Source organism: Garra rufa, chromosome 3 (assembly GCF_049309525.1).
Source record: "Garra rufa chromosome 3, GarRuf1.0, whole genome shotgun sequence".
NCBI lineage: Eukaryota > Metazoa > Chordata > Actinopteri > Cypriniformes > Cyprinidae > Garra > Garra rufa.
This window is the reverse complement of record NC_133363.1, coordinates 67,678,731-67,702,041: the sequence shown is the minus strand read 5'-3', so window position 1 is coordinate 67,702,041 and position 23,311 is coordinate 67,678,731. Positions and strand designations below refer to the sequence as shown.

The 23,311-nt window shown below is 34.2% G+C and overlaps 3 protein-coding genes across 5 annotated transcripts in view; 1 reads left to right on the top strand and 2 right to left on the bottom strand.

Moving 5' to 3' along the window:
• The window catches only part of LOC141331761 (uveal autoantigen with coiled-coil domains and ankyrin repeats protein-like), a 26,946-nt gene extending 26,049 nt beyond the window's left edge, over nt 1-897 (bottom strand). Inside the window, exon 1 of the mRNA XM_073836790.1 lies at nt 867-897. Coding sequence (XP_073692891.1) covers nt 867-897 — 31 coding nt within the window. The remainder of the gene's footprint in view (nt 1-866) is intronic.
• A 34-nt stretch (nt 898-931) lies between these two features.
• On the top strand, nt 932-6,402 carry ap3m1 (adaptor related protein complex 3 subunit mu 1). The gene is made up of 8 exons (XM_073837470.1): nt 932-1,208; nt 1,348-1,519; nt 1,595-1,732; nt 1,846-1,931; nt 3,297-3,430; nt 3,540-3,747; nt 3,854-3,998; nt 5,460-6,402. Exons 1-8 carry the CDS (start codon nt 936-938, stop codon nt 5,558-5,560), a joined length of 1,257 nt encoding a protein of 418 aa, XP_073693571.1. The 5' UTR covers nt 932-935; the 3' UTR covers nt 5,561-6,402.
• Nucleotides 6,403-6,483: 81 nt separating this feature from the next.
• vcla (vinculin a) overlaps nt 6,484-23,311 on the bottom strand; it is a 58,651-nt gene continuing 41,823 nt past the window's right edge. For 2 of the 3 annotated variants that reach the window (XM_073837467.1, XM_073837468.1), the window contains exons 13-21: nt 23,028-23,177; nt 22,014-22,122; nt 21,633-21,935; nt 21,430-21,554; nt 21,162-21,347; nt 14,650-14,859; nt 11,081-11,284; nt 10,869-10,973; nt 6,484-8,374 (exon numbers count right to left, since the gene is read on the bottom strand). In XM_073837467.1, the coding sequence (XP_073693568.1) occupies nt 8,228-8,374; nt 10,869-10,973; nt 11,081-11,284; nt 14,650-14,859; nt 21,162-21,347; nt 21,430-21,554; nt 21,633-21,935; nt 22,014-22,122; nt 23,028-23,177 (1,539 nt within the window). In that variant the 3' untranslated portion in view covers nt 6,484-8,227. The remainder of the gene's footprint in view (nt 8,375-10,868; nt 10,974-11,080; nt 11,285-14,649; nt 14,860-21,161; nt 21,348-21,429; nt 21,555-21,632; nt 21,936-22,013; nt 22,123-23,027; nt 23,178-23,311) is intronic. The other variant, XM_073837469.1, reaches the window with a different exon arrangement.

Sequence of the window (23,311 nt, the reverse complement as noted above, 5' to 3'; positions counted from 1 at the left end):
CTCTAGTCACATGAAATCATACTAATATTTTGATGTTCTGCTCAAAAAAACATTTATTATTATTCTTATGTTGAAAACAGCTGAGTAGAATTGTTTTCAGGTTGCATTTATCTGAAATCTTTTGTAACATTATAAACGTAATTTCTATAATTTCTTTCCCTACTCAAAAAAATAAAATATATATATATATATATATATATATATATATATATATATACCGTCTCCAAGCTTTTGAATGGTATAGTGTATAATGTTACAAAAGCTTTTTATTTCAGATAAATGCTGATCTTTGGGTCTTTCTATTCATCAAATAATCCTGATAAAAATGTACTCAACTTTTTAAAATATTGATAATAATAATAAAAAAATGTTTCTTGAACAGCAAATCAACATATTAGAATAATTTCTGGAGGATCATGTGACACTGAAGACTGGAGTAATGATGCTGAAAAAGTAGCTTTGATCACAGGAATAAATTACATTTTGAATAGTAAAAATATTTCACATTATTACTGCTTTTGCTGTATTTTGGATCAAATAAAAAACATTAAAAATCTTACTGTTCCAAAACTTTTGACTGGTAGTGCAATTCTCATTACTTAATTACTGTAGGTAATAAGAACATTGTTTTATTTCTTTTACAGAGGATTTCATTTGGATAGTAACTTTAAAGCAATTACAAAAACACGGTAACAATAAATAAAAAACAATAAATGTGGACATACAATTTGTGGGTGAGTTTACCTCGTAGTTCTCTCAGTACATTTTTGTTATTCACTTAAAGTTTTATCCCAACAACCACTTTTAAATGTAATTTTTATAACCAATGTTATTGAATAACACTGGAATAACATAGTAGCTCATACCTGCTGTCAGCACGGCGACTCCCATTCTCATTGTCCCATTCTCATCCTGTTGAAATTCCAGCCCTCATCATGATTCACAGCTTGTTTCTGATAAACAATGCTGGCGATTTATTCCTGGAGAAACACTGGAAGAGTGTCATAAGCCGCTCCGTCTGCGATTATTTTTTCGAAGCGCGAGAGAAGGCAGTGGAACCTGACAATGTGCCTCCTGTCATCCGCACCCCTCATCACTATCTCATAAACATCTACCGTGAGAAGATCTTCTTTGTTTCTGTCATCCAAACAGAAGTGCCTCCACTCTTTGTAATAGAATTTCTGCATCGAGTCGCAGAGACATTTCAGGTATAAATAACCCACTGACGGTGTGGCATAGTTTGGGTTCAGTATGATCTTATTTTAAGAAATGAATGCTTTTATTCAGCAAACTTTGTGTACTCTAGAATGTGTTGAATAAAATGGTACTTTATAATTATTTATGCAGGACTATTTTGGAGAATGTTCTGAGACTACAATCAAGGACAATATGGTCATAGTCTACGAGCTCTTGGAGGAGATGTTGGATAACGGCTTCCCCCTCGCTACAGAATCCAACATCTTGAAAGAACTCATCAGACCTCCCACAATCCTGCGGACAATGGTCAACACCATCACAGGTAAGACACCACATGCCTGAGTATTTTGTTTGTGGTTATGTGACGTTGAGAATCTAACTGATTCATAATCTCCAGGCAGTAGTAATGTTGGCGAAACACTCCCTACTGGTCAGCTCTCCACCATTCCATGGAGAAGAGCAGGTGTGAAATACACCAATAATGAAGCTTACTTTGATGTGGTGGAAGAAATCGATGCCATCCTGGATAAGTCTGGTAAGACTGTTTTTGGTATTTGATTTCACAGTGAAATTGTTCATGTGAATTCATAACACTAAAGGGGTTGTATTTCCTTTCAAGGTTGATGTTGGTGTTCTCTTCTGTTTCAGGAACTACAGTTTTTGCAGAAATCCAGGGAGTTATTGATGCTTGTGTCAAGCTCTCTGGAATGCCAGACCTTACTCTTTCATTTATGGTGAGAGCATTTGAAGGAGAAGTTCACTTACAAAATAAAAATTCCCAAGATAATTTACTCACCCCCATGTAATCCAAGATGTTCATGTCTTTCTGTTATCAGTCGCAAAGAAATTAAGGTTTTTGAGGAAAACATTCCAGGATTTTTCTCCATGTAATTGACTTCAGTGGTGGTCAACGGGGTTGAAGGTCCAAATTGCAATTTCAGTGCAGCTTCAAAGGGCTTTAAACAATTCCAGACAAGGAATAAGGGTCATATCTAGTGAAACGATGGGTCATCTTCTAAAAAAATTCTAATTTATATACTTTTTTACCACATATGCTCGTCTTGCACTAGCTCTGCAATGCACGTCTACGTCTATCGCATTGGAAAGGTCACTTTGGTTCAAAAAGGTAGGGCAAGTTGAAAAACTCCAACTTCAAACTTGTCCGACATCATTGTTTTACCTTTTTTTTGTAAAGGGTGTTTGACTTTCTTTGCACATTCATGTTGTAAACACTGGTTGGTACTTCAGCCTACATTATGGGTGACCAACATGATTACAAAATGCGTGAGGTCAGGCGGGTGCAAGATGAGCATTTGTGGTTAAAAAGTATATATATTTTTATTGTTTTTTGGAAAATGACAGAATGTTTAGCTAGATAAGACACTTTTTCTTCAGCTGGGATCATGTAGAGCCCTTTCAAGCTGCATTGAAACTGCAATTTGGATCCTCAACCCCTCGGCCACCAATGAAGTCCACTACATGGAGAGAAATCCTGGAATGTTTTCCTCAAAAACCTTAATTTCATTGCGAATGAAGAAAAAAAAGATATGAACATCTTGGATTACATAGGGATGAATAAAATATCAGTATTTTTATTCTGTAAGCGAACTTATCCTTTAATCATAATCATTCATTTAATCATAATCTTTTTGGATACTTTTTGCTGTGTCATCAACCCTATTTAAATTTGAGATGAAACCGAAGTAGCGTCATTTTCCTTAAACATCACAAGGTCAATTAAAAAAAGATAAAAGAAACACCCACAGTTAGACAATTGTTCACAGTAAGATTGATAACATACAAATGCTGACGTTATTTTCACTGCTACCATGGAAAATCTTGTCCATATCCATGCTCTTATCTAACAGTAACCTTATTTAGCTAAAGTTCAGAGTACATGTACCGCCACTAGGCACCTGAGGATTGAGTATCTTGTTCAAGGATAGAAAGAAGAACAATAGATAAAGCATTATACACATTATACTTTATCTAAAATCATTTTAAACAACATTTTGCTCATTTTAAAAGTATTATCCATGCAGCTTTTATAATCCCATATTAATCAAGGGACAATATGGTGTTTTTTATGTTCTCCACAGAACCCCAGACTCCTGGACGATGTGAGCTTTCATCCATGCGTCCGATATAAGAGATGGGAAAGTGAGAGAGTTATCTCCTTCATTCCCCCTGATGGAAACTTTCAACTGATGTCGTATCACATCAGTGCGCAAAAGTAAGCAGAGTATAGATCTAAAGTAAATGGTTAAGCAATAAGCCTAAAACATTTAGATATAAAGCTATTTAGATATTGCCCATCAAAAGCGTTGCATCTCTTTTTGCAGCCTTGTAGCAATCCCAGTATATGTGAAGCAGAACATCAGTTTCTTTGAGACTGGATCTTCAGGAAGACTGGACATCACTGTGGGTCCTAAGCAGACCATGGGAAAGACTGTGGAGTGTTTGGTAGTGACCGTACACATGCCCAAAGTGGTTCTCAGTGCCAACCTCAACGCGACTCAGGGAACCTACAACTATGACCCCGTCACAAAGGTCAGATGCAACTCTTTGTCTTCCATTTTTATTGATTTATTGCAGTCGTGTTATTATGTCACTTTCCCTTAGATGTTGGCTAATAGTTCTGACTGTTGTCTTGTAGGTTTTGGTGTGGGATATAGGGAAACTTAACCCCCAAAAGCTTCCTAATCTGAAAGGAAGTATCAGCCTGCAGTCTGGAGCTCCTAAACCAGAGGAGAACCCAAGTCTGAACATTGGCCTGAAAATTCAACAGTTAGCCATCTCAGGTAGGCCAGTGTCCTTTTATCAGCTTGGGTTGTTATTCATTGCCAGCAGGACCTTGTGATAAGGCACTGTTGTTAATAACAAGATATTTAAAAATCACAATAAGCCACTATAACCCTACTTGATTATTATTTGTTCACTTTTTTTCTTTCTAAACTTATTTTCATCTTCCACGTGTGTATGCGATCTCCGAAAAACACTACTATCAAAAGTTTAGGGTCAATACATAAAATAATAAAAAAAAAATAATACTTTTTACTTTTACTCAGTGAGGATGCATTAAATTGATCAAAAGTGAGATTAAAGACATTTTTAATGCTACAAAAGATTTCGATTTCGCCACACAAGTTTATGTAAAACCTGATGATCATATGACTCCTAAGTACAGCCTAAAAGCGTCATTCGTAATTTGAATCACATTTCCGAGATGGCTACACATTTGCATAATTCCCGCCTATGTTCTACATTGGCCAACCACGAGCTGCTTGACCCACCCTCAAACACGTTGTTTTACCTGACGACTGCTCTCTAAACTTGAAGTTCAATGCAAGATTCACAAACACTTGCTCTTGAAAGATGGCTCAGTACTCATTTTGTTTGAACCAGCTGGCTCTACTAAATCACAACCATTAAGTATGATAAATAATGATGTTTACATTTTCTATCGAGCGTTCAGACTGGGCCATCTGACCAATCAGAGTAGAGTAGGCTCACGTAAAGGAGGGGTTTAGAGAAACTGAATCTTGAACTGCTTCGAACGAATCGTTTGAGAATCACTGGAAAATTAGGTGATACTAAATGAATATCTTGAGAAAACGATTGCATTTATGTAAATCTATTTATTACTACATAAACAATATTAGGAACTTTAAAAGTGGCATAATAGGGGCACTTTAACATTTGGAGCAAAATTCTAAAAATAAAAACAGCTGATTTTCCATTTTCAGACTTGTGAACTCCTCTGTGTTATGTAAAGAACCTTAAAACACTGTTTTAAAATGTGGTACACTACCAGTCAAAAGTTTTTGAACAGTAAGATTTTTAATGTTTTTTTTTTAAAGTAGCCTTTTCTGTTCACCAAGTCTGCATTTATTTAATCCAAAGTACAGTGAAAACATTAATTTTGAAACATTTTTACTATTTAAAATAACTGTTTTCTATTTGAATATATTTCAAAATGTAATTTATTCCTGTGATTTCAAAGCTGAATTTTTAGCATCATTACTCCAGTCACATGATCCTTCAGAAATCATTGTAATATTCTGATTTTCTGATCAAAAAACATTTATGATTATATTGAAAACAGCTGAGTATTTTTTCAGGTTTCTTTGATGAATGGAAAGTTCAGAAGAACAGCATTTATCTGAAATAGAAATCTACAAAACATTAAATATCTTACTGTTCAAAAACTGGTAATGTATATGAATACAGTTATGCTTACTTCACTCTCTTCTGCTTCACAGGTCTGAAAGTCAATCGTCTAGACATGTACGGAGAGAAATACAAACCATTCAAGGGTGTGAAATATGTGACCAAAGCTGGGAAGTTCCAGGTCAGGACATGAGGGCAGCTGCAGAGTATCACAGTGATATGCCAAAAGTTTATTAGAGGTGCCATTTTCTAAGTGACAAATCATACAGGATTGCAACCTTGTGCACAATCTCCCTTGTTTCTTTTAAAACATCGCAGTTACATTTGTTATTGTAATATTTATGTATCATCTTTTGTGGGAAACAACTGGCATTTTGCAAAGTGCAGAGTATTGGGAGAGCTTTTTCTTTGGGAATCTTTAACTTCATATCAATAACATTCCATTTAATGTATTAAAACTGTATTATGTTTGGATTTAAGGTATGGTAAATCACAATACTGCTTTACAGTCGTTGATATTGGTACAAAACCATACCTGGGAGTTTCTGCACATAGTCACAGGCCTTGTTTTTTGTTTTCATTTTTCAAATGTTTTTGCCAGTTTAGTGGCCTTCGAATGAAAAAAGTACTTTTGAGGAGGCCTCACACACTAAAAATTGCCTTCTTGCTTATAGCAGGACATATTTACAGTAATGCAATCTTCTCATCTGTTTCACAAGCACATCATAGCTCAGACCTGAATGGAAGTTGTATGTAATTCAAAGACAATTACACTTAAAGTAGTTTGCCATATACAAGCACTATGAAGCTATTATGAGCACAAGTGATACAATCTCTTCTGTTGCACTGACCTGCAGTGATATGGTAGATATGCAGGTCTGCCACCTTAATGAAGCTTTGAGGATTTGCACACAAGGACACGCAATTGCATTATTTTGTAAAACGTCAAGGGAACTGCATGCTTGCATACTGCATTTTGAGATATGCATTTAAACCAAAAGCCTTCAGATTTATAAAGTTTGCAAACAAAACAAATTTGTGTGTGTTTCCACCTTTGACTAAGCCCTTTTGCAAAACGTGACATATTTCAGGAATGAAGTTTCCGAACAAAACACCTTAGCTGATTTTTTTTTATTAATCTGAGGCACATAAGATGTTTTTTTTCTATGTGACACTGAAAAAGTCAACATTAGTGTCATATATACATTCACAAAGTAATTTCACCCTTTCTAAATGTCATCAGAACCCACAACATGCTAATACACATACAAATACAGCCCTGTAAACTTTCACAACGAGGCACTATATTGGGCTGAAAAGGTACTCCTTCAAATGTATATGTTGTAGATAAGAGTTTTTAAGTGAATGCAAGGCAGTGAAGCATCATGAAAGTGTTTGTGTAGCTGTACAGAAAAATTCAGAGTGCATCTTCAGCTAATAATGGTGATGAGCTTGTGCTACTGAGTTTTCATACTACGATTGCACAGTTTGCACACATTGGATTCTATCCTTAAAATGATAGATCACCCAAAAATCTAGTTTACTCACCCTCATGTCGTTCCAAACCTGTATGACTGACTTTCTTCTGTGGAACACAAAAGAAGACATTTTGAAAAATATCTCCATACATTGAAAGTCAGTGTGGTCCAAAACAACATTGACTTTCATTGCATTGACAAACATTTTCAGTTTTAGAACAACAGGAAGGTTTTTGGGGGGCTAAACTACACCTTTTAAGCATCTTCAAATACATAGGTATCACATATAAACAAGCCACCTGGGTCTTGTTACCCATTCTTTTTAAATGGGTAAAAACATTAAGACAGCTCCATCATCAATATACTACAATTGCAAACACAATCACACAGAGAAACGTCAAAATTACAGCTGTAAACTGTAAACAGACTGAGCTAAGAGAGAACAGTTCAACTGTTGTGAGGATTGTGCTTTTCTTTTAACAAATGTAAATAATCATTCACTCTCACAAGCTTAACAGAAAGAAGAGTGTGAATGAAGTATAAAGAATTTCAGTGTTAACTATCTAAGCTTTCACATGTGATGTGTTTATTTGATAGCTAGAGTGTAAAACACAAAATCTTTGGCATCAACCATGCCATGCAAAATACTTCTCTGTAATGGCACGACCCATCAAAAAAGGCATTATCATGTTTAATAAATAGCTAAGCAAAAGTTCATTATAAATATGAGTGATAAACAGTTAATTAGAGTGAATTTTAACTTAAAAACCACCAGCCGTAGGGTTTTTGAATAGCAAAGTAAAACGTACAACATTTTATGTGTTGTATATTTGCGACTAAAAAGTGATCTGTGATAATGTTCTGCTGAAATATAAGAAATATAAATATATACATTTTAATAAGAAAATTGAACTGTCAAAAACTAATTTAAAGTAAATTTCATCTTCATCATGAACTCCAACATTGTTCGAGAGAGGCTTCGTGCCATTTTTCTCCGATACAAAATAGAAAACGTCTTCATGCAAAAAATATATATATACCTGGAATTTGGAAACCCAACATACCAAAAATATATATTTAAAAATGTGCTTCCTGTATACTCCTACACTATACCTCAGTAGTGTGAGATAAAGGTAACGACAGCAAACTTTCAGGACAAAAATAGCCTCCGTGAGGATGAGCGTAGGTGTACCGAGTACCCATACCAGCAAGTAAATAAAAATAAGTAACACCAGTCATTCTGAAACTAGAGCTGAACACTGATGTCCAAAAGTATAAGAATCAGATAGGGTCGATCTCTCCGCCTGCCTCCCTTTATCAGATCCCACGTGTTTGAAAAGGCAACAATGCGAATTGCTAATCGAAAGCAACTAGTCCTCAGTTTACTGGTACCAGGGGGTCTTTCGGACCCAGCGAAGAGTGAACCCTGCATCTGTGCGGATCTTGATGGAGGCGGCTTCAGCTTCCCTGACTGTCTCCTTCACAGACTGCATGAGGTTCTGTGCATTGTGCACAAGCATCTCGGTGGCCTTAAAAACAAACACAATCAATTTAATTCCAATTAAAACAAATCCTATATTAAAGGGACCATGAACTGCATTTTTTTTCAGGGTTTATACTAATACTGTGAAATTACTTTTCAAGCACTTCTTTTTTGATTTTTAATTACTTCAATCAGGGATCTTACATTTTTTAAACAATATCTTCTCCTTCAAATTCTAAATTCTAAAGAAAAATAGATTAATACAAATATACTAATAAAAAATGGCAAAAATAAAGTGAAGCACATGCAATGGAACACTACTAAAGTATTACACTTTTACTATAGTAAAACCATGGTTAATTTTCTTAAGGGATTTGTATTCATGTATACTTTCTTTGTTTTGTTTTTATAACTGTACTGCCTTAATGGTTGGATGTTTTCTACGACTTAAGAAAAAAAAAGAAATCGCATTTGATTTGAATCAAACAATTTGTGAAATGATTTACAAACCGTTTCCGATCTAAATCTAATGATTCGCAATACGCAATTTGAAGTCCCAACTTAAGTTAAATGATTCGCAAATCTACTCCGAAGTCCCGATCTAAATCAAATTATTTGCGATAGGTGATTTGAAGTCCCGACCCAAGTCAAATGATTCCCGAAACCTGGTTCGAAGTCCTGATCTAAATCAAATGATTCACAATTCACTCACAATTAAATTTTTTTTTTCTTGGAATTCTGAGTTTACATCCCAAAATTCTGCCTTTTTTCTTGGAATTATAAATTTACATCTTGCAATTCTGACTTTTTTTCTTGGAATTATGAGCTAATATTTCACAATTCTAACTTTTCTTGGAATTCTGAGTTTATATCTTGCAATTTTGACTTATTTCTTGGAATTTCGGGCTAATATTTTGCGATTCTGAATTTTTTTTGGAATTCCGAGTTCACATCTCGCAATTCTAACTTTTTTCTTGGAATTCAGAGCTAATATCTCACAATTCTGCCCTTTTCTTGGAATTCTAAATTAACATCTTTCAGTTCCAACTTTTTTCTTGGAATTATGAGCTAATATTTCGCAAGTCTGACTTTTCTTGGAATTCTGAGTTTACATCTTGCAATTCTGACTTTTTTTCCTGGAATTCTGAGTTTACATCTCACAATTCTGACTTTTTTCTTGGAATTCTAAATCTACATCTCGCAAATCCGACTTTTTCCTTGGAATTATGAGCTAATATTTTGACTTTTCTTGGAATTCTAAGTTTACATCTTGCAATTCTAACTTTTTTCTGGGAATTCAGAGCTAATATCTCCCAATTCTGACTTTTTTTTCTTGAAATTCTAAGTTAACATCTTTCAGTTCCAACTTCTTTCTTGCATTTATGAGCTAATATTTCGCAATTCTGACTTTTCAATTTGTGAAACAATTTGTGAAATGATTTACAAACCATTTCCAATCTAAATATAATGATTCGCATTACGCAATTTGAAGTCCTAACTTAAGTCAAATGATTCCCGAACTCGCTCCGAAGTCCCGATCTAAATCAAATGATTTTCGATACGCAATTTGAAGTCCCGACTTAAGTCAAATGATTTGCAAATCACTCACTCCGAAGTCCTAATCTAAATCAGATTACACGTGATTTGAAGTCCCGACCTAAGTCAAATGATTCCCGAACCCACTCCGAAATCCCGATCTAAATCAAATCATTTGCGATACACGATTTGAAGTCCCAACCTAAGTCAAATAATTTCCGAACTCGCTCCGAAGTCCTGATCTAAATCAAATGATTCGCGATACATGATTTGAAGTCCCGAGCTAAGTCAAATGATTCCCGAAGTCCGATCTAAACAAAATGATTCGATATGCATGATTTGAAGTCCCAATCTGAAACAAATGATATGTGATTCAATTTGAGCACTTTGAAATAGTAAATCATTTTGTGAAGTTTAACTGATTCAAAAAGCTGTTTCACCCATCACTATGTGCATTTTAAAATCATTACAAGAGATGTCAAAATTTGAAAATGAATGGCTCTTTTAATGTTGTTTTTTCTAGTGAATTGCTTGAAATGAATGATCGAAGACACGATTTAGAATCAATCGGAGCGGTTCCAGCTCAGTTGATTTGGATCATCTATCTGTTCCTCTTCTTGCGTCTTCAGCCATGTTTACGTGACATTGTCTGGGCTACTACTAACTAAACTTGCATCGTCTATCTATTTCAATCTTTCTGAAAATCCCGCATCACATTGTTCCTTGTTTGTAAAATGAAGTAAACAAAGGACCAAGTTTTTACTGATGTGGTCTGGAACTTCATTAAAAATTAAGTTCATCCACTCTTTCGTAATATTAGCATCAGTTTTGGCAGACTGACTTCAAAACAAGCTGTTTTTAGACTAACAAGGAAGTTTTTAGTTCTGAAGCTTACAGGATGTTTTTATATTACAGTGACCTCTTAAATGTCAAAATATCAAGGGAATTTTGGTTTCTCAGTTCATGACCCCTTTAAAGATTAATAAATTGTCTTGTGTCCTCACCTGCTCAGATTCTTCCTCACTGATGTTTGTACGTCCCAGCATAGTGGCCTTTACTGTGGACAGGATCTTCAGCTGTGTGCTGATAGTTGGGATACGCTCGCAAACCTGGAAGAAACATTCCAGAGTTCACAAAGCTGAAACTTCCTTAACAAAACAAGGCGATTTGCAAGTATTCATCTATCCATGCTGGATGAAAGCTCTACTACTGATACCTGCAACAGGTTTGTGCGAATCCGTTTGTCGGTACATTGCTTGGCTACCTCTTTAGCCAGCCGTGTGACCTCATCGGAGGCCTTGGCAATGTCTTTGGCGCACTGAATGAGGGCACGCTTATTCCCACTGCCTCCACGCACCAGACGAGACATCTCCGCCATGAGCAGGGCCATGCGCTTAGCTGCCCCAATGATGTCATTACCCTAAAAGAGGAAGGAAAAAACATGCAGACATAGCATGAGGACTTACTTTTGCAAACATAGGTAAAATGTAAAATAACTACAAAAATCCAACTGTTCCTATAGAGTCGGTTGCTTGTTCAATTAGATCATTTTTGCCTGTTATTAATCTGTGATTGTTGATGAGCTCTAACTATGTATCTAACTTCTATCTCCAACATTCTAAAATGTCACAAAGACAAACAAATAGTGTTTCAAATCATGTCATATTCATCAAGTGCACATCACTCATGCCTTTTTGGAATTAGTATAGGTTTATCATGTCTCCTGAGGTCTCATGAAGCTGCTGAAGTCACATTTGTATGACAAAATATGAGAAACAAATACACGTGGCAAGAAATTTTTCTGTGCCCACGGAAAAGCATTTGCATGCTTGTTACTGTTTTAAAAAATACTTTTCCAGTGTAGGTGCAAAAGTTTCCCATCATGAAAGTTTTTTGTTTGCATGTAAGTTTCTCGCACTTGGGGCAAAGTATGGAATCTAATTTCTGCCACACACACACAAAAAAAGTTTACATCTACCAATTTTTTTTTCTTAATTCTTGCAATTCTGATTTTTTCTTGAATCTTGAACAATTGTTGATATTTCACAATTGATTTTTGTAATTAATTTTAACCAACACAGAATTAAGAAAAAAAATTGTTTGCATGTACAAGTGTCTTACACATGGGGGAAACTCTTTTGTGGAATTCTGAGTTAATATCTCACAATAAAAATTTTTTTGTTTATTTCCACCACAGAATTTAAAAGGAAAAAAGTTTCTTGCACATGGGGGAAAGTATGGAAGCTAATCTCACAATTTAATTTTTTTTTCTTGGAATTCTGAGTTTACATCTCACAATTCCCACTATTTTCTTGGTATTCTGAGTTTACATCTTGCAATTCTGACTTTATTTCTTGGAATTCTGAGCTAATAATTCTGAATTTTCTTGGTATTCTGAGTTTACATCGTGCAATTCTGACTTTTTTTCTTGGATTTCTAATTTTACATCTCACAATTCTGCCTTTTTTCTTGGAATTCTAAGTTTACATCTCACAATTCCCACTATTTTCTTGGTATTCTGAGTTTACATCTTGCAGTTCTGACTTTTTTTCTTGGATTTCTAATTTTACATCTCGCAATTCTGACTTTTTTCTTGGAATTCTGAGCTAATAATTCAGATTTTTTTTTTTTTTTTTGGAATTCTGAGTTTACATCTTACAATTTTGTCTTTTTCCCTGGAATTAAGAGCTAATATTTCGCAATTCTGACTTTTCTTGGAATTCTGAGTTTACATCTCGCAATTCTAATTTTTTCCTTGGAATTCAGAGCTAACATCTCCCAATTCTGACTTTTTTCTTGAAATTCTAAATTAACATCTTCAATTCCAACTTTTTTCTTGGAATTATGAGCTAATATTTTGCAATTCTGACTTTTCTTGGAATTCTGAGTTTACATCTCGCAATTCTAATTTTTCCCCTGGAATTCAGAGCTAATACCTCCTAATTTTGAAAATTTTCTTGAAATTTTAAGTGAACATTTTGTAATTCCAACCTTATTCTTGAAATTATGAGCTAATATTTCACAATTCTGACTTTTTTCTTGGAATCCAGAGTGTACATCTCACAATTCTGACTTTTCTTGGAATTCTATTTACATTTTACAATTCTGTCTTTTTTCTTAGAACTCTGAGTTTACATATCACAATTCAGATTTTTTTTTCTTGGAATTCTAAGTTTACATCTCGCAATTCTGACTTTTTTCTTGGAATTCTGAGCTAATATTTTGCAATTCTGACTATTTTTGGAATACAGAGTTTACGTCTTCGAATTCTGAGCTAATATCTCACAATTCTGCCCTTTTTCTTGAAATTCTGAGTTAACATCTTGCAATTCCAACTTTTTTCTTGGAATTCTGAGCTAATATTTTCCAATTCTGACTTTTCTTGGAATTCTGAGTTTACATCTTACAATTCTGACTTTTTTCTTGGAATTATGAGCTAATATTTCGCAATTCTGACTTTTTTTTTGGAATTATGAGCTAATATTTCGCAATTCTGACTTTTTTCTTGGAATTCTGAGTTTACATCTCACAATTCTGACTTTTTTCTTGGAATTCTGAGCTAATATTTCGCAATTCTGACTTTTTTCTTGGAATTATGAGCTAATATTTTCCAATTCTGACTTTTCTTGGAATTCTGAGTTTACATCTTACAATTCTGACTTTTTTCTTGGAATTATGAGCTAATATTTCGCAATTCTGACTTTTTTCTTGGAATTATGAGCTAATATTTCGCAATTCTGACTTTTTTCTTGGAATTCTGAGTTTACATCTCACAATTCTGACTTTTTTTCTTGGAACTGTAAGCTACTATTTTGCAATTCTGACTTTTCTTGGAATTTTGTTTACATTTTACAATTCTGTATTTTTCCTTCGAATTCTAAGCTAATATCTCACAATTCAGCCTTTTTTCTTGGAATTCTACCTTTAAAATTCTGACTTTTCTTGGAAATCTAAATTATTATTTGTCAATTATTTATATTTTCTGAGTTTATATCACACAATTACAAGAAAAAAGATTGTAATATTGTAAGGTTTATTTATTTATTTATTTTTATCCGTGACGGAAATACGTTTCCATAGTTCGCTTGTGTGCACGAGAAACTTTCAGGGCATTTTTTTAAGGGCATTTTTTTTCTGCAAGCGTAACTTTAGGGGCTTTGTAGAATCTAATATATTTTCCTCCAATTTGTCAACATTATGGTGCCCATCTAATGAAAAAATCATAATTATTAAAAAATATATTTATTTCTTTATTCTGCATTATCCTTTAGTGAGAGAGTTATGTTTATATACAGGCATGCAAAGTTTCAGTGTGTTAAAATGTAACATCCTACAATGGCTGCGACATGGTTCCTTTAAATGGTTAGAAAAAGTGCTCAACAAACAAACAGGCATGTGACATGACTTCAACACATGTAATTCCGAAGTCATTGGGAAACTGTCATCCATGGCTTCACAGGTTGGCAAAAGCAGAGTGTTTGGCAGCAGCGGTTGAGTGAATGGCTCCTCGTTCAAACCGGGGCACAGCGGCGTGACACTATCAGAAATGAGCAGGGAAGTGACTTGTGAAGCCAGTATCAGTTTGTCCAAGAAATGCACAACAAACTTGCCATTCCAGTCGCGGTCATTGGCAACCCCAGCAGCAAAAAAACCACACCGGACCCAAGTGTGAAGCAATAACAGCAGCAGCAGCAGCAGCAGCAGCTATCTGGTTTCAGCATTCCCACAGTAATATCTGGATGCAGAAGGGATGCTGCGGCCCGCCGGGGCCGGAAAGCAGAGTACCTTACTGGACCACTTGCGAGTCTCCTGGTGCAAAGACTGCGCAGCGGCCAGAATGGGCTGGTTAACTGGCTGATTAGAAGACATTAAGAGCAGCTCTGGCTCAAAATCATCCTCGTTGTCTGTGAATTCATCCTCATCGTCTATATCTACTTCCGCCTCAAAACCCTCATCTGTCACTTCAGGATGGGGTGGCTGGGGAGGCTGGGTAGGCTGGGGAGTGGGAGGAGGAGGAGGGGGGAGGAAGGAGCCAGCATGGAGAAAGAAGGACAGAGTTAGTACTGCATGGAGATTCCCAGGACATGATTGTGGGAACAGCTGGGTTTAGGATGACTGGGAGAAGCAGCATTCTGGGTCCTGCTGGGTAACGTCTGCCACAGGGTTTAGAATGTCAACTTAAAAATCATATAACTGATCTAATCTCACTTAAAGTTGAGGATAGAAACTGAGTGGTTAATTTGGACAGAAACCAAACAAGCAAAGCCCCCAACAAGATATGATGAAATACATGATGGTTTCTTCAAAAAATAAAATGCAGCTGCGAGTCTGTGTTAAAATGAGTTTATATTTCAAACTGAGTGATTCTTCAAGGGATAGTTCACCAAAAAATGACAATTCTGTCAGTAATTATTTACCCTCATGTACGACATTTATCTTCAGAACACAAATTAAGATATATTTGATGAAATCAAGCTTTTTGATTCTGCATAGACACCAATGCAACTGATAGATTCAAGGCCCAGAAAGTTAGTTAAGACATCTTTAAAATAGTCTATGTGATAATTTATAAAAATTAAAACAAATTATTTTTGTTCTATTTGCGCTCAGAAAGTATTCTCCTAGCTTCATAAAATTAAGGTTGAACCAATTTCATCAAAAATATATTAATTTGTGTTCTGAAGATGAATGAAGGTCTTAAGGGTTTGGAATGACATGAGGGTGAGTAATTAATGACAGAATTTTCATTTTTGGGTGAACTAACCCTTTAACCTAAAAATACTCCTCAGAAATAACCTCATATTATTTTTTTTTATTATTATTTTATAGAGATATAAATGATTAGCTGACAATGTTTTTTCTACTTTTAATTTTACTCTTTTCTACTTTTCCAATTATTTATTATTACTTTATTTTATAGCTGCCGATTTAAATACTTTACCTTCCGTTTTAAACTTTCAAAACTTTATTCTCGAAGTATTTCGACTTCTTTCTCATAATATTTCGACTTTAATCTCAAAATATTTAAACTTTATTCTCAAAGTATTTTGACTTTATTCTTGTAGTATTACGAATTTAATCTCACAGTATTCCGTCTTTATTCTCAAAATACTCTGAATTTATTCTCAAAATATTTAAACTTCATCTCAAACTTTATTCTCGTAGTATTCCGACTTTATTCTTGTAATATTCCGACTTTATACTCAAAGTATTTCGATTTTATTCTTGTAGTATTACGAATTTAATCTCGTAGTATTTCGACTTTATTCTTGTAATATTCTGACTTTATTCTCGTAATACTCTAACTTTATTTTCGTAGTATTCCGACTTTATTCTCGTAATACTCTAACTTTATTTTCGTAGTATTCCGACTTTATTCTCGTAATACTCTGACTTTATTTTCGTAGTATTCCGATTTTATTCTTGTAATATTCCGACTTTATTCTTGTAATATTCCGACTTTATTCTCGTAATACTCTAACTTTATTTTCGTAGTATTCCGACTTTATTCTTGTAATACTCCGACTTTATTCTCAAAGTATTTCGACTTTATTTTCATAGTATTCCGACTTTATTCTCGTAATACGCCGACTTTATTCTTGTAATACTCCGACTTTATTTTCATAGTATTCCGACTTTATTCTCGTAATACTCCGACTTTATTCTCAAAGTATTTAGACTTTATTCTCGTAATATTCCGACTTTATTCTCAAAGTATTTTGATTTTATTCTTGTAGTATTACGAATTTAATCTCACAGTATTCCAACTTTATTCTCAAAATATTCTGAATTTATTCTCAAAATATTTCAACTTCATCTCAAAATATTTCGACTTTATTTTCGTAGTATTCCGACTTTATTCTTGTAATATTCCGACTTTATTCTCGTAATACTCTGACTTTATTTTCGTAGTATTCTGACTTTATTCTTGTAATATTCCGACGTTATTTTCATAGTATTCCGACTTTATTCTCGTAATACTCCGACTTTATTTTCATAGTATTCCGACTTTATTCTCGTAATACTCCGACTTTATTCTCAAAGTATTTTGATTTTATTCTTGTAGTATTACGAATTTAATCTCACAGTATTCCAACTTTATTCTCAAAATATTCTGAATTCTCAAAATATTTCAACTTCATCTCAAAATATTTTGACTTTATTGTCGTAGTATTCCGACTTTATTCTTGTAATATTCTGACTTTATTCTCGTAATACTCTGACTTTATTTTCGTAGTATTCTGACTTTATTCTTGTAATATTCCGACTTTATTCTCGTAATACTCCGACTTTATTCTCAAAGTATTTAGACTTTATTCTCGTAATATTCCGACTTTATTCTCAAAGTATTTTGATTTTATTCTTGTAGTATTACGAATTTAATCTCACAGTATTCCAACTTTATTCTCAAAATATTCTGAATTTATTCTCAAAATATTTCAACTTCATCTCAAAATATTTCGACTTTATTTTCGTAGTATTCCGACTTTATTCTTGTAATATTCCGACTTTATTTTCGTAGTATTCTGACTTTATTCTTGTAATATTCCGACGTTATTTTCATAGTATTCCGACTTTATTCTCGTAATACTCCGACTTTATTTTCATAGTATTCCGACTTTATTCTCGTAATACTCCGACTTTATTCTCAAAGTATTTTGATTTTATTCTTGTAGTATTACGAATTTAATCTCACAGTATTCCAACTTTATTCTCAAAATATTCTGAATTCTCAAAATATTTCAACTTCATCTCAAAATATTTTGACTTTATTGTCGTAGTATTCCGACTTTATTCTTGTAATATTCTGACTTTATTCTCGTAATACTCTGACTTTATTTTCGTAGTATTCTGACTTTATTCTTGTAATATTCCGACTTTATTCTCGTAATACTCCGACTTTATTCTCAAAGTATTTCGACTTTATTCTCGTAGTATTTCGGCTTTATTCTCGTAATATTCCGACTTTATTCTCGAAGTATTTAGATTTTATTCTTGTAGTATTACGAATTTAATCTCACAGTATTCCGACTTTATTCTCAAAATATTTCGGCTTTATTCTCGTAGTATTCCGACTTTATTCTCGTAATATTCTGACTTTACTCTCGTAATATACTCTGACTTTATTCTCATAGTATTTAGACTTTATTCTCGAAATATTTCGACTTTATTCTCATAGTATTTCAACTTTATTCTCGTAATATTTCGACTTTATTCTCGTAGTATTTCGACTTTATTCTCATAGTATTTCAAGTTTATTCTCGTAATATTTCGACTTTATTCTTGAAATATTTTGACTTTTAATCTTGTAATCTTAGATTTTTTTTATTTTTTATGTGGCACTAAAACACTGTCATAGTTTTTAACATTGATAATATTAGAAATGAAAAAAGACTAAACACTGGAGTAATGGCTGCTGAAAATTCAGCTTTGCGATCAAATATAAATTACATTTTAAAATGACTTAAAGTAGAAAACTGTTATTTTAATTGGTAATATTTCACAATATTACTGTTCGTACTGTTATTGTATTTTTGAACAAACAAAATTTAGTCTTTTTGAGCATAAAAGTCCCTTTTCAAAAACAAAAAAAACTTACTGACCCCAAACATTTAAATGGTACTATCTGCAATATCTTGGTTATTCTTATTTTAACACTGTATTAAATTTAATAAACTGAATATTACATAACTGAACAAGCAATAAACGGGGCTGCGTGCAGAAACAAACAGGGAAAGACCATGTTAACACCCAAGAGACAAATAGTTTTCACAAGGACCAAGACAGAGCCATGACGGGACTGTTGAACTATTATAGAAGTAGAAAAATAGCACAGAAACATCCACAAAAGGACAACAACACATCCAGTAAGTCAAACACACCCAGTGGGCTCTCACTCAAGTCACCTGATTGGATTTTATAAGTATTATTGCTTACATCACCTTCTAGCACCTACAAGAGCTTTTGTAATGAACTTGCATCAGCTCCGTGCTACTTCCAGTTGATATCGCATCCACTGAGGAAGACATTTCCCATTAGTTAAAGTTAACTCAGGTAGTTCTGTCTCGTTTTATAGCAGATGCTCTTTTGGAGTAAAGCTGCAAAGAAAAATCATGTATTGCTCCATCACTATGGTAAAAAAAAAAAAAAAAAAAAGGAGTCTACTTGTTAAAACGTTAGAGCGTGCAAACATTTCTTTCATAGATGACAGTTTCCGTTCTTTTTTCCCCCTGAAACTGGAATCGTCATAGAGATTTCCACATTTCAGGTTAAAGACAACAAAAACACTCAGAGGCGACATTTCACAATCATAAAAAGCAGAGCATTACACAAAGCACATCTCAAACATTTGAGCACATTGTTTTTTTCATTAACTTCGTAATTTTCATCTTGACAGACTTTGTAAGATTCACCATTTAATTTTGAAATTGACCTGTTTGAAATGATTTATTATAGTGTTTTGTTTATAGTACATTACCATTAAAAAGTAGGGGGTCAGTAAAAGGTTTTTTTTGTTTTAAAAATACAGTAAAAACATTTTTTTTTTTTTCTGTTTTTGATCATTTAAAATGTCATCTTGCAGTGATGGCTATTGAAGCCTGTTTCCACCACTGGTGAAAGGTAATTGTGAAATGAGTTTACACCTTGCAATCCTGACTTTTTTTTCTCAGAATTGATAACTCGCAATTCTGAGAAATTGTGAGATATAAAGTCACAATTCTTTTATAACACGCAATTTTTATAACACAATTGTGAGTTATTAAGTCAGAATTGTGAGATAAAAAGTCACAATTCTGAGAACAATATTTCCCCCTCAAAACTGGACTTTCTAACTCGCAATTGAGTTTTAATCTCAATTCTGAGAAAAAAAAGTTAAAATTGTAAGATATAATCTTGCATTTGCAAGAAAAAGTCAGAATTATCAATTGTGAGTTTATATCTCACAAAACTGACTATATAACTTGCAATTGCGAGTTTATATCACAATTCTAAGAAAAAAAAGGTAGAATTGCGAGTTTTAATATGCCAATTCGAGAAAAAGTCACATTTCTGAGTTTACATCTCACAATGCTGACTATATAACTCGCAATTGCAAGTTTATATCATAATTCTAGAAAAAAAGGCAGAATTGTGAGTTTTAATATGCCAATTCTGAGAAAAAGTCACAATTATGAGTTTATATCACAATTTAAAAAAGGTAGAATTGTGAGTTTTAATATGCCAATTAGAAAAAAGTCACATTTCTGAGTTTACATCTCACAATGCTGACTATATAACTCGCAATTGCAAGTTTATATCATAATTCTAGAAAAAAAGGCAGAATTGTGAGTTTTAATATGCCAATTCTGAGAAAGTCACAATTATGAGTTTATATCACAATTTAAAAAAAGGTAGAATTGTGAGTTTTAATATGCCAATTAGAGAAAAAGGTCACAATTCTGAGTTTATATTTCACAATACTGACTATAACTCACAACTGCGAGTTTATATCACAATTCTAAGAAAAAAAGGCAGAATTGCGAGTTTTAATATGCCAATTAGAGGAAAAAGTCACATTTCTGAGTTTATATCTCACAAAACTGACTATATAACTTGCAATTGCAAGTTTATATCACAATTCTAAAAAAAAAATAGGTAGAATTGTGAGTTTTAATATGCCAATTCTGAGAAAAACTCACAATTCTGAGTTTATATCTCACAAAACTAACTATATAACTTGCAATTGTGAGTTTATATCATAATTCTAGAAAAAAAGGCAGAATTGGGAGTTTTAATATGCCAATTCTGAGAAAAGTCACAATTCTGAGTTTATATCTGACCATTCTAACTATATAACTCGCAATTGCAAGTTTATATCACGTAATTCTGACCTTATAACTCACAATTGCAATTCTAAGAAAAAAAAGCAGAATTGTGATTCTAAGAAAATAAAGAGATAAAGTCGCAATAACCTTTTTTTTTTTTTTATTCAGTGGCTGAAATGGGCTCCCATAGATGGCAAAGCACAATTGAAACATTCTTTCTATTAATATTTTTCTGCTTAATATTTAGTTGGAAACTGTGAAAAAATTTTTTTTAGGATTTTTTAGGAGTTTACTGGAAATAAAAATGCTTGGTAACTTTAAAAAAGTCTTTAATGTCATTGATGATCAAACTGATGCATCCATGTTAAATAAAAAATAATAATTTCTTCAAAAAAAAAAATCCGACTGACCCCAAACTTTTGAACCATAATGTATTTCTAAAGAACTACATGGAATGATTTTTAATGCCTAGAACAAAATAGTTCCACTCACCTTGCTGGACCATTTACGGGCCTCGTCGTGTAGCTGCCTGGCCGCCACCATCATCGGCTCGCTCACCATCTCGCCGGCTTTCTGCTCAGGGAACTCCTCATCTTTCTCCTCTGGGGGTGGAGGTCTCGGGGGAGGAACCTCTCCCTCTGGGAGTGGCGGTTTGGGAGGAGCCTGATCATCACTGACCTGATAGAATCACATGGATGAGTAAATGCTGCCAGAATTGCCTTTAAGACCTGAATGGAAGCTTTAATGATGTAAAGCTTACATGCAGCTGATCAAGGTCTGGAGGTGGAGGTGGAAAGTCAGGCTCCTGAGGCTGAAAGGCTTCCCTGACTTTCCCAACAGCAGCCAAGATCCTGTAGCCAGAGTCCAGGAAGATCTTTTGTGAACCTAGAAGAAGATGATTTCTGTTAGTAATAGGAAGAAAGTGTTTTCTATAAATGTATCCAGAACATTTACAAACAAGACCTGGATCCTGGATGTTTCCTGCCACGGTTTTAGCAGCCATAACCATGGGTGAGATTGTTCTACCAAGTTCGTCTGAAGCAGCTTTGACCAGTTCTCTGAATTTAGGGTCCTCTGAGTTTTCCACTTCCCGTTTGGCCACCAGAAGGACCCGGTTAGCCCGCCGGGCAATGCTGGTGGCCCCTGCAACCAACATCTGGGGTTGAACGTTAGCCATTGCCACTCGGCATTTATCAATGTCTTTCTTAATGGCCTCCTCTGAAGCATCCAAGAGGGATTTTGTGTCAATGGCTTCATCCACAAGACCTGGAAGAGAGATTTTGAATATTTTAATGATTTTCAAAAGATCTGATGTGGTATTTTGTGATATGAGCTTTTGCTTACTGGTCATTCTTTCAATGTTGTCAATCCATTGGTTCTTCATGGTCTCAAAGTGCTCATATGCAGCCTGGTTTCCAGGGTTCTTCAGCAAAATGCGTGCAGCAGAAGTGACCTGCTCATGAGAACAGCAAAAGATAGATAAATTCTGTCATTAATTACTGTCGTTCCAAAGCTGTAAGATTTTCGTTCATCTTCTCAACACAAATGAAGATATTTTTGATGAAATCCGAGAGCTTTCTGACTCTGCATAGACAGCAACGCAACTGACATGTTCAAGGCCCAAAAAGATAGTAAGGACATTGATAAAATAGTCCATGTGACATCTGTCATTCAACCTTAATTTTATGAAGCTACGAGAATACTTTTTGTGCACAAAGAAAACAGAAATAACAACTTTATTTAACAATTTCTTCTCTTCTGTTTCAGTCTTCGATGCGCGTTCGCGACAATAACACAACGCATGCATACTATTTCACCGATGTCCTTACTACTTTTCTGTGTCTTCAATGTGGTAGTTCCGTTGCTGTCTGTGGAGAGTCAGAAAGCTCTCAGATTTCATCAAAAATATGTTAATTTGTGTCTTGAAGATCTTACGGGATTGGAACGACATGAAGGTTTTTAATTAATGACAGAATTTTAATTCTTTTTTTATTCTTTGATGAATGGAAAGTTCAAAAAAACAGTAATTATCATAAACAGAAATCTTTTGTAACATTATAAATGCCTTTACTGCTACTTTTTGTTAGTTTATTGCATCCTTCCAATAATTTAACTCTCAATACTTCTTTCACACAGTCTTATTTTTAAGAATGTGGTCTCGCTCAAGGGGATCATCATATTTGGTAGTCTCTGCCATCAAAATGCTTGAATGCCCCTGGAGACTTGATACTATGGCCAACGTCCAGCTATCAGATCAAGCACGCCATTATGTGCCCTTAAAGTAGCTCTGGCATAAGCACAGCGTCCACACATATACACACACACACACACATATATATATATGTATGAGCTGCATACCTGAGGTGTTAGATCTCTGGCTGATTTCACAGCCGCCTGGATGCCTTCAACTGTGCTCTTATTGGCTGTTCCCACAGCAGCGGCCTTCTCCGCTGTAGCGCCCAGTCTACTGGCATGATTCTCAAAGTTAGACGCCCTTTCATCAAAGACCTAGAGGGGAAAAAATACCAAAATGCCTTAATTTTCTCATTCATGTTGTTAATTATAATAAATCATTATTTTATCATTAATAATTTAGTTTTAATGATATACTTTTATAGTTTTTGTTAATATTTTAAATTGAA